We start from the raw sequence: 17,645 nt of genomic DNA, 5'->3' as shown, positions 1-17,645 counted from the left end.
TTTTTGTACTGGAACAGAAATCATGTCTTCTCCAAATCATCCATTTTTCTACCACACACATCATAGTTCCTTGGCCAGCTCCAATGTGCCATGGCTTTGCATTTTCCTATTGTCGGAGTAACTATCTTCTGAAAGAGCCCTAATCAATGTTGACACACCCTCTAACTGGGTGGCAGCAGGCCGGGAACACTCCAGCTTTGACTGAACAACCTCAGGGCAGAGCAAGACCTGGTTCAAAGGAGCTCAGGACTGTACAATCTTGTTTAGGAATGACATGGTCTTATGGGTGGATATTGGGCCTAAAGTCAGCAGAGACCTCCACTCCTTCCCCTTTGTAAATACCCATGCTTTTCTTGCCACAATGCTGGGGAAACAGATGATAAACGGATTCCTCCTCTAAAGTAATAATAATTTGATGGGTTACCCTTTAAGGGAGTTTTGACAAGGCAGGCCTAAAGAGGCGATGTGATCATCTAAAGGCAAACTGCTGAAGAGTTATTTTAGGCCCCATGGCAGACTGCTCAGGGCACCCGGTGCCACAGCGGCTTCCTCCGCCTTCCCTGAGGTCTGGACACAGGAAACACACAGCTCTCTGCTCTGCAAACCCAGGGCAAGAGGAACAGGGTCCATGGAGGTGGTTAATTTGGAGCGGTTCAGTTTTTCAAAGGAGCTGGGGGCTAGGGAAGGGCTCATGAAAACAACTGGAATCATTACTTCCAAAGCCAAGCCAACTAGGAGTGAAAGCAGCATTCAGGTAGAAATCCCTGCCTCAGTCAAGGGAAACAGCAGGGCAGCTACACTACTCCGGGGAAAGACTGGAACTTCATTCGGCGTGATGAGCTTGGGAGGGGAGAGAATAAGGTGAAAAACCAAGGCAAGAGTCTTCTCAGTGATCACCTAAAGACAGCTGAAGGGGGTGCCTGGGACAGATGTTAAAATGAAACCATTTTAGTTTCCATTTTGGCTGAGGCTGCAAGACAACAGACAGCCCATACCAGAGTGAAGCGTGCAGATCTTGCAGAAGGAGATGGTGGAAAGCCAGTTTTACACCTGTACAGGACAACCCACATCTAGCCTGCAAAGGAAATTGTAGAAGTTGAGAAATAGATTGAACAGAAGATAAACTATGGCGAGAACTGTCCAGTATGTTCCCAAGGGCTTCAGTGTGGCCATGTGAATAGCTTGCTGTCTGACCCTGGAACTTGCGAGACACAATGGATCACTGATTCCCATGAGAAATCTGAAGGTCTGGCTACGCCAATGGCAGAGCAAAGGAGAGGTGCCTGCAGGAATTTGCCTGCACCCCCACAGCTTGTTTGGGTAGAGAATATGTGAGTGTTCTCAGGGGCTGGATGCATCAGAAGAGAGACTTGATGTAAGATCTTAGATCCTTTCCACAGGACCCTCTGGAGGAACAAGGGGCCCCAGCGGAAAGAAGTTAGAGATTTACTTGAAGGTGCCACGAGGTTATGGAAGGAACTGTAAGCAGCAGCCAGAGAGAAGTTACATTTGTCCATATCAAGGGAAGTGCAAGTGAGAGATGGTAGAATCACAAAACGACCCATGGAAGAGCCCACAGGATGAAGGATCAGCTTTAAACACCTGCCAGACCCAGGGAGCACGATGCCAACTCACAGCAGGCTTAGTCAAGGGAAAATTTTCTCACTTCTTGCCTCCCCTCCTTCCCTAGCTCGGATCATGAAGGATTCGAAACCATTCGCTAGATATGAGAGGGGGCAAAAACGCAGGCTGGGCAGGGCGTGCAGAGATGCCAACCATATTCTCCTTTCCTGCTGCAGGCAACCGGCCAAAGCAGGCCTGAGCTGGGAATGGGGAGTAGTTATATCTTTGAGTAAAATTTAAAGTTTAATTATCACACTGACCTGGACATATTAATTATTGACTAGAGAAGGTTTTGTTACCTGAAAGGAGCCAGAAAAGTCACAAGATTTGTCCTAAATTTATTCATGGATAAGAAAGAAATGGTCCCAAAGGATACATTTAAAGGCGAATGGGAGACATTGATTATGTGGCTTTATGATTATGTCCCATGGGTCATTGGTTGTTCAATGAAACAATGATTCAAGAGTTTGAGAAGTGAAATCAGACAATTCTGCTGTTCCCATTGCAAGATTCACCAGAAGATATATTAGCATTAGAATATGTTTCTGAGTCAACTAAGTTTTACAGGAGAGCCAGATTCATACTGTCTGAACCAGAAGTAACATTAGATGTGAGTAACTCCAGCCCCTCATTTAGGAAACTGAGGTCCAGAGAGATGAGAAGAATTTTCCCAGCTCATACATATAAATACATAAAGAAAAACGGGGACTATATTGCATCTGCTCACAAAGGCCATATTTAATTAGGTACCCTCCTTTGTAAAGGCTGAATTTGTTACTGTTTCCCAGGGAACAGGTTTCAGGGAGATTAAAGCAAAACTGTAGACAAGGTTCTTGACAGTATCTGAAAAAAATCTATGCTAAGAATCTAAGTTGACCCTAAATAGCCATAGCAATACTGATCAGGAAGAACAAAGTTGGAGGCATCACACTACCTGATATCAAACTATACTACAAGGCTACAGTAATCAAAACAGCATGGTACTGGCATTAAAACAGACACATAGGTTAATGGTACAGAATAGAAAGCCCAGAAATAAACTCACACCTATATGGTCAATTAATCGATGACAGAGAAGGCAAACATATACAGTGGAGTAAAGACAGTTTCTACAATAAATGGAATTAGAAAAACTGGACAGATACATGCAAAAAATTGAAACTAGACAACTTTCATATACCATGTACAAAAATAAACTCAAAATGAATTAAAAACTTAAATGTAAGACCTGAAACCACAAAACTCCTAGAAGAAAACAGGCAATAAACTGACATCGCTCTTAGCAACATATTTTTAATATGTCTCCTCAGGCAAGAAAACAAAAGAAAAAATAAACAAATGGCACTACATCAAACTAAAGGTTTTTTGCACATCAAAGGAAACCATCAACAAAATGAAAAGACAACCTACTGAAAGGGAGAAAATATTCACCAATGATATATCCAATAAGATGTAAATATCCAAAACATATAAGAAACTCATATGACTTAACCACACTCCCCCACCCCCACCCCCAAAATGGGCAGAGGATCTGAATAGACGTTTCTCCAAAACGGATATACAGATAGCCAATGTACATATGAAAAGATGCTCAGCATCAGGGAAATGCAAATTAAAACCACAATGAGATATTACCTCACACCTGTCAGAATGACTATTATCAATAAATCAACAAACAAGTGCTGGTGAGGATGTGGAGAAAAGGGAACCCTAGTGCAGTGTTGGTGGGAATGCAGACTGGTGCAGTTACCACTACTGGAAAAACAGTGTGGATTTTCCTCAAAAAATTACAAGTAGAACTACCGTATGACCCAGCAATTCCACTTCCGGGTATTTGTCTGAAGACATCTAAAACACTGATTTGAAAAGATATATGCATCCCTATGTTCATAGCAACATTATTTACAGTAGCCAAGATATGGAAGCAACCAAAGTGTCCATAGACAGATAATGAATAAAGATGTGCTACATATATACAAATGGATGACTCAGCCATAAAAAAGAATGAAGTCTCACCATTTGCAACAACATGGATGGACCTAGAGGGTATTAGGCTAAGTGAAATAAGCCAGAGAAAGACAAATGCCATATGATTTCACTTATATATGGAGTCTAAAAACCAAAATAAATAAACAAACAAAACAGAAACAAACATAGACACAGAGAAAAAAAACTGATGGTTCCAGATGAGAAGAGATTTCAGAGGATGAGTGAAAAAGATGAAGGGATTAAAAAGTACAAATTGTCAGTTACAAGAATAGACACTGGGATGTAAAGTACAGCATAAGGAATATAGTCAATAACCTTGTAATAAATAACTATGTATGGTGTCAGACGGGTGGGTACTAGACTTAGCGGGGTGATCACTTCATAAAGTATATAAATATCTAATCACTATGCTGTACACCTGAAACTGATACAACATTGAATGTCCATTGTAATTGAAAATTAAATTTAAAAAACAATAAAAGTGTGTTTAAAAAGAACAATACAAAAAACAGTATAAATGTATCCTTTTCTGCTGTCTTCCCAGACTTAAAATATAGCTGCTCTTCATCGGCCTTTGGACCAAAGAGTCTTGGGTTCAATTCCAGTCAAGGGCACATACCTTGGTTTCAGTTCACTCCCTGGCCCTGGTCGGAGTCATGCAGGAGGCAGCCAATCAATGTGTCTCTTTCACATCGATACTTCTCTCTCTCTCCCTCCCTCCCTCCCACTCTATCTGAAGATAAATGGAAAATTATCCTCAGGTGAGGATTTAAAAAATTTTTTTAAAGATATAGCTGCTCATATACCTACCAATGTATCAGTTTTTTACTTTTCATAATATCTACTCAATACCACAAAAACTTTCCTAAGCTCATGTATTTGTCTTATCCCAAGACAGGGTCTCACAGGGCTTGGAACAGAAGAGGGCACAGAAATGTTTGCAGAATGACATCATGACTGGATTCCAGCTTCACTGTCTATGTGTTCTTTTTTTGTTTGTTTTATCTAATTCTTCATCGTTTTGTTTTTATTTTCTTTAATTAAATCTTTATTATTGAGAGTAATACAGATGTCCCCTTTTAACCCTCCCACCACCATTACCCTCCTCATCCTGGGTCCCACCCTGCCTCGGGCCTTCACCACCCTGTTGTCTGTGTCCAAGGGTAATGCATACATGCATGTAAGTTCCTTGGTTAACCTCTCCCCGCCCTTCCCTCTGAGATTCGTCAGTCCCTTCCATGCTTCCATGCCTCTATTTCTATTTTATTCATCAGTTTATTTGGTTCAGTAGATTTCACATTTAAGTTATATCATGTGATATTTGTCTTTCTTTGAATGGCTTATTTCGCTTAGCATAATATTCTGCAGGTCCCCCATGCTGTCTCAAAGGGTAATCGATTCTTCTTTTTTACAGCTGCATAGTATGAGTTCTTTATACATCAACAACACTACTTTTGACAAAAAAAAAAAAAAAAAAAAGCAGCATTTTTGTTCATCCTTGGGAAGCTGAAGTCATATTTAATTATTTGCAAATTCATAACTCAGGGATGCTAAGTGGAGAAGGAGCACTTCCGGTCGGCGTCTAGCCCCTTGTGCAGACACTTCCTGGCAAGTTTGCCCATGTGGCCTCGGTGCCCTTCCCATTCCCACTTTCCCATGCTGAGCTCCTCTGGGGCTGGTGATACAAAAGGTACTCCGCCCTTGGACCACTTGCCATTCTGTGTTGAGAAAGGAGCACTAACTCTCACTGGAAGACATATTTGATTTATGGTCTGGTCAAATTCCTGCAATAATAGACACTCTGGTACACCCTTTATTTATTTATTTTTTTTAATTTTACTTTTATTGGTACACCCTTTATTGACATGGGTAGGCATCTAAGGTCCCCAGTCAGGACCAATGGGATCGATTCTTAGCCCTGGTTTTTTCAGGATTTCTTAGTCCCTTAGTTTCTTAGTCTTTCAACTACTCAACAATGATGAATAAATGCCCAAGAGTGTTAATTAGAGGAGTGTAAAGAAAATCACTCATTATATGCAATGCGATCTCGTCTCAAGTATAATAACAGAGGCCTAAAAGCTATAATGGAGTGACCTTTGCCCACTGCAGCCTGGGTGGGGGCCATCTGGTATCCTTGTTCCCGGCTGGCCCCGACTACTCCAGGGCTTCCAGAGAGGCAGCCCGTGGCCTCCCGCAGGAGGCTCCGAGCACCTGCGGCTGCTCCCTCAGCAGCAGCCCCTGGGCCCCCTGCACGCAAGGGGAAGACAGAGGAAGCCTACCTGACTCCATCCTGCCTTCCTGGTTCTCCTGGGCCCCCTCACAGGCACTGGAGCCCCTGGGGAAGGGCTGGTGGCTGAAGAGGTCATCGCACAGGAGGCTTCGGCACAGCTTGGCGAGGAAGCGGAGGACGTACCCGACGCTGTTCACCACGGGCAGACTCCGCAGGTGCTGCTTCCCATCGAAGGATGCGGAGACTGGAACCCAGAGACAGCAGCTCAGGGCAGGGCACTGGAGAAAGCCACCAGCCCATCAGCCCTGGGGAAGGGGTTTCTGTTTGTTCAGTTTTGTCTTGTTTTTAAATAGCCTTTATTTGGATTTCACCTGGGTTTTGTTGTTGTTTGTTTGTTTTTCACAAATGTCCTATTTCTGTTCCAGGATCGCATCCAGGAGACCACATTTGGGGGCATTTGTGGTGTCTCCTTAATCTCCTTCAGTTTGTGACTGTTTCTAAGTTTTTCCTTGTTTTTCACAATCCTGGCAGTTTTTAAAGTACTAGGCAGGTATTTTGTAAAATGTCCCTCAATTTGGGTTTGTCTGATATTTTTCTCATTATTTGACTGGGATGATGAGTTTTGGGAGGAAGACCACAGAGGTAAAGTGCCTTCTTCATTGAATGGGGTCAGGTATACATGATGTCCACATGATATCACTGGGTTGTTAACTTCACCTGCCCAAGGCAGTGTTTGCTACACTTCTCCACTATACTCTCTATTTTCTTATTGCCTTACAAATGACTCACAAGATGTCCGGCTGGTGTGGCTCAGTGGCTGAGCATCGACCCATGCACGAAGAGGTCGCCAGTTCGATTCCCAGTCAGGACACATGCCCAGGTTGTGGGCCTGATCCCCAGTGGGGGGCATGCAGGAGGCGGCCAATCTATGTTCTCTCTCATCGATGGTTCTCTCTCTCTCCCCCTTAAATCAACAAAAAGAAAAAATATTTTAAAAAATCAACAAATAGCTCACAAGGTCCTGCCCACACTCACGGGTAGTGAAGGGATTAAGCTCGACCTTCTGGAAGGAGAGAGTCTTTGTATCATTTTAAATTCTTCTAGAAGGAAGAATTTTCTTCTTCGCCATTTATTTATTTGTTTGTTCAATAATTTATTAATATCAATACAGACTAATATTATTTTGCACTGTGGTTATCCAATACTATGTTATTTATTCTGTTTCTCAGACTGTTCAAGCTTTTAGGCTGATTTCTATGTCCTTATGACATTGCCCCCATTTTTTTTTTTTTTAGCAACTCTTTAGTTACTAACACTTCAATATGTTCCAGGTTAATCTTGTATTTTCCCTGCCCCAGCCCTAAAATCAGCCATTTCTCTAGTAGCCTTGGTTTCATTTATTGAAGAGTGATATTTAGAAACCAAGATTTAGGCACTAGGTGTGCTCATTGCTGCTGGGCTGGAGGAGTAGCTCTGGGACCTCTCAGTGAGGAGAGCTAAGAAATGTATGGATGTACAGTATTCCTTTATAATGATTTCTCTGTCTCGACATAGCTTAGATAGATAGATAGATCTAGATATATTTTTAAAACCTGAGTTTGTCCTGAGGTCTCTAATTCAGCCTCACAGTGTTCAGTGTTCATTCTAGCCCTCTGGGAAGAACCTTTATAAAAGAACAATAACCCTTTACAGTAATGCCAGATCAAACTTGACTTCTATAGCGTAACCAGAATTTAAAAGAAACATCAGATTACAGCACGGAGCATGTTCCCTTCTGTAGTTCTCCTCGTAGCTCTCTCTCATCCTAAGAAGCTTGCATGCCAGCCCCAGTGTGCGGAGCACACGGAGATTCCTGTTCCCAAACAGGACGTCTGCGCCCACCTCGGCCTCCACTCAGCGTCACCCAGAGGGCAGCCTGCTTTTACACTACCTCCCAAAGGCTGGCCGACGGCAAGGGTGGGGCAGAGGTGATCAGAGCTAGTTTTCATGTCAAAACTAAAAACAAATAAACAACAAAAATACCCATTTTAATTCGAAATAAAAATAATCCTTGTGTGTGTGCATGTGTAGCTCTTTATAGTTCGACAAGAGCTTTCAAATCTATCACCTCGTTTCAGCCTCCTGACTGTCCTGTGAGAAAAGCGGAGAAAAGGTTACAGACGAGGAAACTGAAGAGAGGACCTGGTTTTTCCAGCTCATGTGGCCTCCAAGTGGACTTGCCTGTCTTTTTAACACTCCAGGTGACCCTGATTAAGAGAGACAGCCAATGAGTTCCCAAGATGCTCACCAAGGCGTCATCTTGGCCATTTAGATGTTCTAGAAATTTCTTCCTAGCATGGGTATTGTTGCTTGACTTCAATACCTTAAAAGACTGGGTGTGTTGGAAACTGAACCTGCAACAGAGGGTCTAGGACATCAGGTCTGTCCCATAAATCAGTGCACATACTTTCCCGGGGGTGCCTGGGAGATCACACACGTGGGAAAATTTTACCTCCTGGAGGAGGACGTGGATTTGTGAGATCAGAAAGTCTACCCCTGCCCTGGCCGGTTTGGCTCAGCGGTTGGAGTGTCGGCCTGCGGTACAGAGAGACCCAGGTTCGGTTCCGGCTAAGGGCACGTACCTCGGTTGCAGTTTGTCCCCGGCCCTGGTTGGTCGTGGGTGGCAGCCACTCGATGTGTCTCTTCACATCGATGTTTCTCTCTCTCTCTCTTCCTCTCTCTCCCTCCCGCTCTATCTGAACAAAAAATGGAAAAATGTCCTCGGGTGAGGATAAAAAAAAAAAAAAGTCTACCCCTGAGGGAGAGGGCGGCTAGGCAGACCATCCCGGCGGGTTTGCTGGGCATGGGGGTGGGGCACTGCAAGGCTGCTCCCTAAGGCCCTTGGGGTGGCCCGAGGCCCAGCCTGGCAGCTTGGTTCCTTTAGCCCGTTGTGCCAGCACCAATGTCACCATTCTTTATGTAGTCTGCCATGGGACTGTTTGGAAATCAGTGCCCCAAGGATCCGGTTCTCGGTAGAGAATGGGAGTCTCCTTGAGTCCTTCCCTAAACCACCTCGGTGCTGTCACCGAGCTTCCAATCACCATCAGTAACATGATTGTCACTTCGAGATCGCAAGGTGGTGGCATGAGGAGTCCCCTCAGTCCTACTGCATTCTCCAAGACACTAAGACCAAGTGCCCAGCTAGCTCCAGCCTTCCTGGGATTCATTCAGCCACGGGAAACCCAGTGAGGCTCTGCCCACACTCACGTGGGTGCCAGGCACCGCAGAAGCTCCGCCCCAGTGCCAAGGCCCCTGAGCCACAGAAAGGCCGAGCAAGAAAGCAGGGAAAAGGGGAGCAGCTCTCCCAGCTTCGTGGGCAGAGACCATAAAGAATCAGTCCGGTGGGATTCGCTCAAGAGGGTGGGCACACAGTACAGGAGGAGCTTTCTCTTAGCACCAGGCCTGCGTCTTGAGCCCTGCTGTTTAGCAGGAAAAGGACAAGGCCTTGGATCTCAGGTTGCAGCCCGCGACTGAGAACCTGGCTCTCAGACAATACCCAGGAGCAGAACGGCCAAGGGGCTCTTGGAAGGCCTGACGACAGCTCCCTCCTGGTCTCTCCTGCTGCAGTACGTCTGTCTCTGCTCACATCTGCTAAAGTCTCTTAAAAGTCACCCTGGGTCAGACACATGTACCCAGACCTAGCCAAGTTCTATTTTAATCAGTTACCAGCGAGTCAGACCCAGCTTCCTGCTCAGAGGGAGCTCTAGAAGACGGGCTAAGTCCATCGGAGCCGGGAGGCTGTCACACACCCTTCCGTCCCCAGCCCTGGGGATCTGGAGTTAAATGAAATGTGCTGCTTTGGTTCCTCAGGACACAGCCACTTTAGAGTCCTCTTTCCCCGTTCTTGGCCGGCCAGCAGGGTCACCTGCATGGCCCCAATGCTGGGAATCTCCTCCCTGTTCCTTGCTCATATAGAGGCTGTGTCCATGATGCTGGGCCAGAGAAGACACCAAGCTGTCCCCTTGGAGTCAAGACATCTCCAGGGCTTAAGGGCCAGTGGTGACAGCCACTGTGTAGACAGCCTCCAGTAAGACATTTGAAGGGGGCAGAGCTCCAGATTCCACCTCTCACTTGTGGTGACAACTTCCACTCCCTCTGGAAGCTGTCGCGTTGGGGCTGAAGCTGGAGATGGGCAAGGACGATGAGAGACGGGATTGACTTTGAAGGCTCTTGTTTAAAAAACATGCCCCATGAGATGGAGTTGAGACCCCCCGCCCCCCGCCCCCCCCCCACCCTGCATGGTGATCAGTGCCAGAGAAGAGTCAAGGGTGAGGTTTCAAATGTCTCGTGTTCTTGTCCAAGTGTGGAAGCATCTTCTCTGTGAGCCCTGAGGGAGGCCTTCAGCACACAGGCTCATGAAGAACCCTAGAGCCAAACAGAGACCAGACCCTGGCCACAACCACTGTCCCCCTAGCCAGGGAACGGCTGCTTTTCTCTTGAGACACCCATGGCCCTCCTCCTAAACCTGCCCCAGGGCCTTACCCGAGACCATCTCGCCACCGTAGCCCTGCTTGACCAGGGAGAAGACCAGCTTCTGCTGGTGGGCACAGTCGATGCAGGCTTGCACGGCCTGCTGCAGGACGGCCGACGGCCTCTCGGGCCCGAAGTGCTCGGGCAGCGCCTGCAGCTTCCGCCGCTCCAGGTAGGGCCCTGCGTTGGCGTGCTTGTTGATGTAGAGGCAGACTGTGGAAACAGAGACCCACAGAGCCCTCAGCACCCACACACAACAGCAGGCAGCTGCTCCCATGTGGCCCCGGCCCTGGCCCTGGAAAGCTGAAAAGGGGCAAAAGTGGGACTGATTCTTCCTACTTAATAAGTAAAAGAGGCAAAGAAGCCAATCACCCCGATTGCCAGGGCTTGTTCCCAAGAGGGCCTCCTGGGTGGGGACAGATGGACTGGTGGGTCCGCTGTGCCGTATGCAAATCTGAACTGTGGACAGATCTGGAGGCCCACGTGGACCGTGTGTGCAAACGCATTTCCATGCTGGGCATGTACACGTGCAAAAACTCCCCCTCCTTCTCCAAGGGAGCTGCCAAGCTACATATAATGTTTGCCACTTTTTTGTTAACTTTTGATGAATAAAAACATCAAGATGATGTTGATTGCTCCAAAATGTATGTATTCAACTTCTGAAGAGAGTGCTATTTACAATTTTACAGAAAATAAACACTCAGTCGCCTATTGGGTGAGCCCAATCAATGCTTTTCCACGCTTCTGAAGTAATGTATCTCCTCAGTAAAAATATTTTGAGCACATACCCTAAACTGTGTTTGTTTATTTATAGGTTATATACATTCTTGTCTGTATTAATGTATCGTGTACATTTAAAAACATAACCGAGAGAAAGGCATTTTTAAAGGGTGAGATAAAATATATATTAATAGTAGGTATTGTATTTCCTTCTACACATTGACTCTCCTCTTCTGCCCCTCCCTCCCCCCCAGCAGGAGCATCTTGCCTTGGAGGCCACTAAAGCAAAGGATGTTTAAGAGGGACTGTAAGAGGAGACCAATAGCATTATGAAACAGGAATAACAAAGGTGAAGAAAATTACTTTTTATTGACCACCTATTATATTCCTGGCACTTTATATTTTTTATCTTGTTTCATTCTTAAGACAAACCTGGGAATTAGGCATTATTCCTGCTTTACTAATGAAGAAAATGAGGCGTCGTGTGTTACATGGATGCTCAGAAACTCCGTAATTAGTGGGGCACCGGGGATTTGGACACAAGCCTTTCTGAGGTCAAGGCCTATGCTCCTTCCCAGGCTGGCTTCTCTTCCACTCATCCCGGGTGATGAAGGAGATACAATTAATAAGAGTCCTTCATGCCAGACACTGTGCTAGGTCTTATGGAGAAAATGGGGAAACAAACCAACGAGGCCCCCGGCTTCACAGAGCTTAGGGCCCCGCAGGGGAGGCAGACCTGCCCAGAGAGTGACAGGGACTGATGGGGACCGTGGCTTGAGAAACACGGACTGGAGCCCGGGGGACCCTGAGAGAGGCCTTCAGCCCACAGGCTCAGGAAGAGCCCGAGAGCCCAACCGATGGGGATAGACCCTGGCCACAGCCGCTGTCCCCAGGCCCGGGAATGGCTGCTTTCCTCCTCAGAGAGGCTCCCTGAGGACCCTGGCAAGAAGCCGGAGAAGGATCAGGTATGTCTGAGCTGAGATATGAGGGAGGAATAGGGTGGCCAGAGGGAAGGCATTTCGGCTGGAGGGAAGAGACTATGCTAACATCCTGTGTGGGCCCTGGGGACCAGGAGAGCATGGCTGGGTCACAGGGGAGAAACATATGGGGCCTTGCTGGCCATTTTAACAAGCTTTGTTTTTACCTAAGAGCAATGGGAGGAGAATGAAGGAATGTAGGTGGGGCAGGAAGGACAGTGGTTTTGTGATGAGGGGGGACCGGTGTGTGTGTGTGTGTGTGTGTGTGTGTGTGTGTGTGCGCGCCAAAATCTGATTGCTGTTATTCTTACAATGGAACTGTGGGTTGGTGGATGTCCTGTGAGACTCTGGGCTGCATGCTACCCTGATGGGATTGGAGGGCGCCAGCTGGAATTAAGGGAGATCAGGAGCCTTAGCAGATCTGGAAGTACAAACACAGGTGGAAACTCTTCGAGGTGAGCGGGCTCACTTTTAGCTCTGGGAAGCAAAAACTGGACCACCAGCTACTCTTCCTAGTTCCACCCCACGGCAAGCAGCTGAACCCAAGATGCACTGAGCATCCAGCTGCAAACAATCCAAGCTGTGAGCCGCTGAAACTTAGGTTCTCAGAGAGCCTGGTCATCCCATCTGCCATTGGCTAACATGCTGAACCCTCGACGTGAGCCCTCTCGGTGGCAGCTCTCTGGTTCGCGTCACTGTAGATGAAGGCCAGGCCATCACACCCTCGGCGTTCATGCCCCTGACCTACCTGTGAGAGCCTGTGGGACTGCCAAGCTGGGGACCGTGGCTGCGTCTTGCGGGATGGAGCTGAGGTCGGGCTCCGGCGTACTCCGCGGAGGGGAGAGGGCCAAAGGAGTCATGAGAACCCGAGACTTGAGCTGCAGGAGAGAGCCCGTTTGGTCAATGAAAATCTAGAATGTTCTCTACACCCAACTGGAGTATTTCCTGGATGACAGTTAACCATGGCCACTCTATCACGCTTCCACATCTTTCAACTGTGCAGCTCTGGGAGCTGAACTTCGGATTAAGTCCATGTTCAAGATTCATGTTTGGGGTCACACTCAGAGATCAGCTTCGCACCCCACCCTTACAGTGGAGCCACCCCAGAAATGGCTGTGTCAGCCAGTGAGAGCATGTACAGGATGAATAGTTGAAGCCTGTAAGCCCTCCGAGTGCAGGATGCACGGTGCGGGACAGTCCCCACATGAGCCCCTGTGTCCTGGAATCCTGTAGACAGGGTTTTTCCCGTAGCCACCCGGAGACCGGCTCTGCAGCTCATCTCGCTCTGCTGAGCTGTCTGCTCAGCGGTCACTGAGTGCTTCTGGAGAAGACCACGCAGCTCTTCTCCAAGGGCTAATACTGCTCGGTGTTTGTTTCTCGCAGCAGAGACTGTCGAAGGCAGCCTGAGTGTGGGCAGGTGCATTCTCTGCTAGCGAGAAGCAGCTACCTTGAAGGTCTCACTTGAAATCACGAATGGGGAGCTGAAATTCGCTGTTACGGATTAAGGAGGTGACTGGTTGATGATGTCAATACCAGCAAGTCACCCTCATACCATGGTTTGACAGACAAGTTTCTAATCTTAGTTCTTTACCCCAAAATAGTAAGTCAATCACTTCACCTCTTCACTACTCACCTGAGCCTGCACCCTACTACGAACTAATTAAGTCAATCTCTGGAAGCGGGACCCAGGCACCAGAGTTTTTAAAGCTGCTCAGATTATTTCTATACACAGTTAAGGTTGAGGAAGACGGCTCAACACGAGTGCTCTCCAACTTAAGGTGCAATCACTCACCTGGGAGTCTAATTAAAATGCAGATTCTGACCCAGGGGGTCAGGCCTGAGGTTCTGCATTGCTAACAAGCTCCCAGGTAGTATTGATACTGCTAGTCCACGGACCACACTTTGAGTCACAAGGGTGCACATTGTGTTGTTAGTTCTCATCCATATCCTAACTTGCTTCCTGGATTTTAAGGATTTAATAATAATAACAGTCATGGAGACATAGTATTCCTACTTGTAGTTCTGCAACCATTCTACATTCATTCAACAAGTATGTATTGAGTGCCTGTTGCAAGCTGAACACTCTTTTAGTTTCTGGGCATATGACAGGGAACAAAGCAGATGAAAAATCTTTGCCTTCATGGAACTGACATTCTATGTAGGGGGAGAGAGGCCATACACAAAATAAATAAGTGATGTGTACATTAGAGGGTGGTAAGTGCTGAGGATGAGCATAAAGAGGGAAGGGGCACAGGATGTACAATTGAGGAGTCATACTTTTGGTCGAAATTCTAAAATAGCGTAGTTAAGGCAATTCCTGGGTGACCCTGCACAAAAATTTGAAGGAGAGGAGGGAGCAAGTAGCACCGGTGTCTATGGGGAGAACATTCCAGTGAATGAGAATCTGAAGTGCAAAGGTCCTGAGGCAGGAGCTTGCATGGAGTGTTTGTGCAGCTGCAAGGAGGTCAGAGTGAGATTGAAGAGATAATAAAGCCACAGGGCTTTGCAGGGCACTGTTAAGTTTTTTTACTTTTACTCTTAGCTGTTTTGAGTAGAGAAACTACAGGATCTAAAGTGACACTTGAACAATCTTTCTGACGATTGTGCTGAGAAGAGATGAAAGGGGCAAAGGTGAGAGGATCACTAATCTAGAGTGATGACTAGAGACAATAGTAGGATCAGGATGATGCCGTGGAGGTGAAGAGAAGCAGACAGATTCTGCATAGGTTTTAAAGGTGGAACCAGCAGCACTTACCAACACACTAGATGGTGTGTGTGAGAAAGGAGTCAAAGACGTTCTGGCTGGTTTTGCTCAGTGGTTAGAGCGTTGGCCCATGAACCAGAGAGTCCTGGGTTCAGTTCCCGCTAAGGGCATTACCTCGATTGCAGTTTGCCCCCGCCCAGTTGGGGTCGTGTGGGTGGCAACCAGTGGATGTGTCTCACATCGATGTTTCTCTATTACCCTCTGCCCATCATTTCTTTCAGGTGAAGCAACTAAAGGGACTAGAATAATTCAATCAGTTGCAGGGAAAACTGTCTGTATTCATTCAACCTGTAACACAACTGTTGGGACGTTTGAACAAATAAAAAAATCTCATGTAACTGTGGATGGTATATGACTTAAAAAATCCTTTTAGTAAGAGAATAAATCATCAGTAGGAATACCCTTTGACTTAGCATTCTGAAATTTCTACCTTATTGCTTAATATAAAGAATCAAACATAACCTAGCCTAGAAAAGGGAGTCACCCATGATCTTAGAAAGCTCCTAAAACAGGTATGTGGCCACTGCTGGGAACGGGCTTTGCTGTGATTTGGGGACCGGTCTGTCCGTGCCTCTCCCACGCATGGAATGAGGAGCTCCCTGGTGCCCCACCCATCCACGCTACTCTCTGTTGAGGCATGTGTCTTTGTCATTGCTTGGTTTTTAAAAACAAAATGGTTCATTTCTTTTTAAATGCATAAAATAAAAAAGAATGCTCCTATGTTGGTTTCTGATACTATTCTTCAACAAAAAGAACCAGAGCTTTTTGGAGAAATGGCTGATTCCAGGACTGGGGCAGGGAGTATATAAGATAAGCCTGGAGTACCTTGTTGCAACAAAAAGTAAGATAATGCTAAACAAAGACACACACAGTGATGGGGGTAGGTCATAGGGACACAGGCATCTACTGACAGAGCTTTCAATGGCCAACGCTAGAGCAATATGAGCAATAAAAAAAGAATGTAGTAATGGACTATAATTTAGAGTACAATAAATATCCATGACTCCATATTGACATAAATGAATGACTGACCAAGTAAATATATTGTCCAGAACAGAAAATCTACTATGCATAAAAATTCCAAATAATTTAATTGCAGAGCACCACTCCCCACACCTTAAGTGTGGGTTGCACATAGTAACTTCCTTCCGATGAGGACAGTATGAAAATGGGGGGTGGGGAGTGAGAGTAACTTTATAGTAGAGAAACTTGTCAAACATCACCTTAGCCAGGTGATCAAGGTCACCATCCACAGTGATCAGCCATCAGCAGTACGTATCCTTGAAATAACATGACGGGAATGACAACTTATCTGTGGGATCTTCTTCCCCCAAACCCATAACCCCAGTCTAATCATGAGAAAAACATCAACCAACCCAACTTGTAGAAAATTTTACAAAAGACTTGACCAATACTCCTCAAAGCTGCCAACATCATCAAAACCAAGGAAAGTGTAAGAAACTTTCATAGCCCAGGGAGCCTAAGAAGACACAGTGACTAGATGTGACGTGGTATCCTGGATGGATCCTAGAATGGGATAGGAAAGAATGAAAGCATCTGAACAAAATATGGACATTATTACTAATAATGTATTATTAATGGCTCGGTAGTGACAAATGTACCGCAGTAACTATGATGGTAAGTAGGAGCTATTAGGTGTGGGTATATGAGAACTCTCTATTGTTGCAACTGTTCTCTAAATCTAAAAGCATTACCAAATATAGTTTATTTTTGAAATATTAAAAACAGGATCTGGCAGAATAAACTGGGCAAAATGGGGAGGAAGTAGGCAGAAGAGGCGTCTTTCTCAGCAGCATAAAATGGAAGAAGGTTTGCTGCCCAGGACGCCTTGCTCTGACATATAAGAATTGATCCTTGGCCTGCAAAACCAATACCCTGTTGGGACCTTCACCTGCAATTCAATAACCTCAAATATGCCTGCGGGCCCTGGCAGACTGGTTGGAGTGTCGCCCCTATACACTAAGGTTGTGGGTTCGATCCCTGGTCAGGGCACATACAAGAAGCAACCAATGAAGGCATAAATAAGTGGAACAACAAATCAATGTTTTTCTCTCTCTCTCTAAAAAAATCAATTAAAAAAAACACACCAAGTTTGCAACTCCTCCTCCACAGTGTGGTCGCCAGGGGCGGCAGGGGCTGTGCTTCTGTGGAAGTGTCAGAGGGAACACTGATGCAGAGGGGAAGAAGCAGAGGAGTGGAGTCTCCACCAAGGGGGCTGGGGACCTGGGGTCAGCTCATCTTGCTTTTCCATTTACAGATCCAAAATAAGGGCCTGGAGAGTTTCTTTCTCCAGTTGTCTTCAAGGAGAAGACCTTCTCTAAGACATTTTCTAGAGAATCACTGGAAAGAGTTGGGAGGGGATCTGTTTGCAAACTAAGATGTGTGGCCAGGGGACACTAAAGGAGAGGGGGTCAGTTGATGTAACATTCAAGTATTTTTCTAGAAATATGCAAGTGTGGCCAGGACAGAAGTACTAACCAAACAGTAACTGAGAGGTTGACAAAAGGTTGGAAATCAGAGGATACTGTGCTGGGAGGGGCATGAAGACACACAGAGGCTGCCTGTGCATCAGCACAGGACGAGCCGACAAAGCAAAATGTAAAGAGTTTGAGGTGGCAGCGGACACTGCTTCTGGACCTGGGTTGAAGTCCAGCTCGGCACCCACTAAGCCTGTCCATAGTCTTGTTACTTCAGCTACTGGAGCTTGTCTTACCTCATCTGTAAGGTAAGGATAATAATAGCCCCTCACAGGGAAGTGGCAAGAATTAAAGGTAAACATTAAGCATATAGATAAGGCAAAATGAGAACTCAA

General features: G+C 46.1%; 1 protein-coding gene across 5 annotated transcripts in view; it reads right to left on the bottom strand.

Moving 5' to 3' along the window:
- The window catches only part of SCML4 (Scm polycomb group protein like 4), a 94,709-nt gene that overhangs the window by 23,422 nt on the left and 53,642 nt on the right, over positions 1-17,645 (bottom strand). For all 5 annotated transcript variants that reach the window (XM_036249311.1, XM_036249314.1, XM_036249313.1 and 2 more), the window contains 3 exons: positions 12,797-12,926; positions 10,364-10,564; positions 5,892-6,086 (listed from right to left, as the gene is read on the bottom strand). In XM_036249311.1, coding sequence (XP_036105204.1) covers positions 5,892-6,086; positions 10,364-10,564; positions 12,797-12,926 — 526 coding nt within the window. The remainder of the gene's footprint in view (positions 1-5,891; positions 6,087-10,363; positions 10,565-12,796; positions 12,927-17,645) is intronic.

Source organism: Molossus molossus, unplaced genomic scaffold, assembly GCF_014108415.1.
Source record: "Molossus molossus isolate mMolMol1 unplaced genomic scaffold, mMolMol1.p scaffold_m16_p_8, whole genome shotgun sequence".
NCBI lineage: Eukaryota > Metazoa > Chordata > Mammalia > Chiroptera > Molossidae > Molossus > Molossus molossus.
This window is presented reverse-complemented; position numbering and strand designations above follow the sequence as displayed.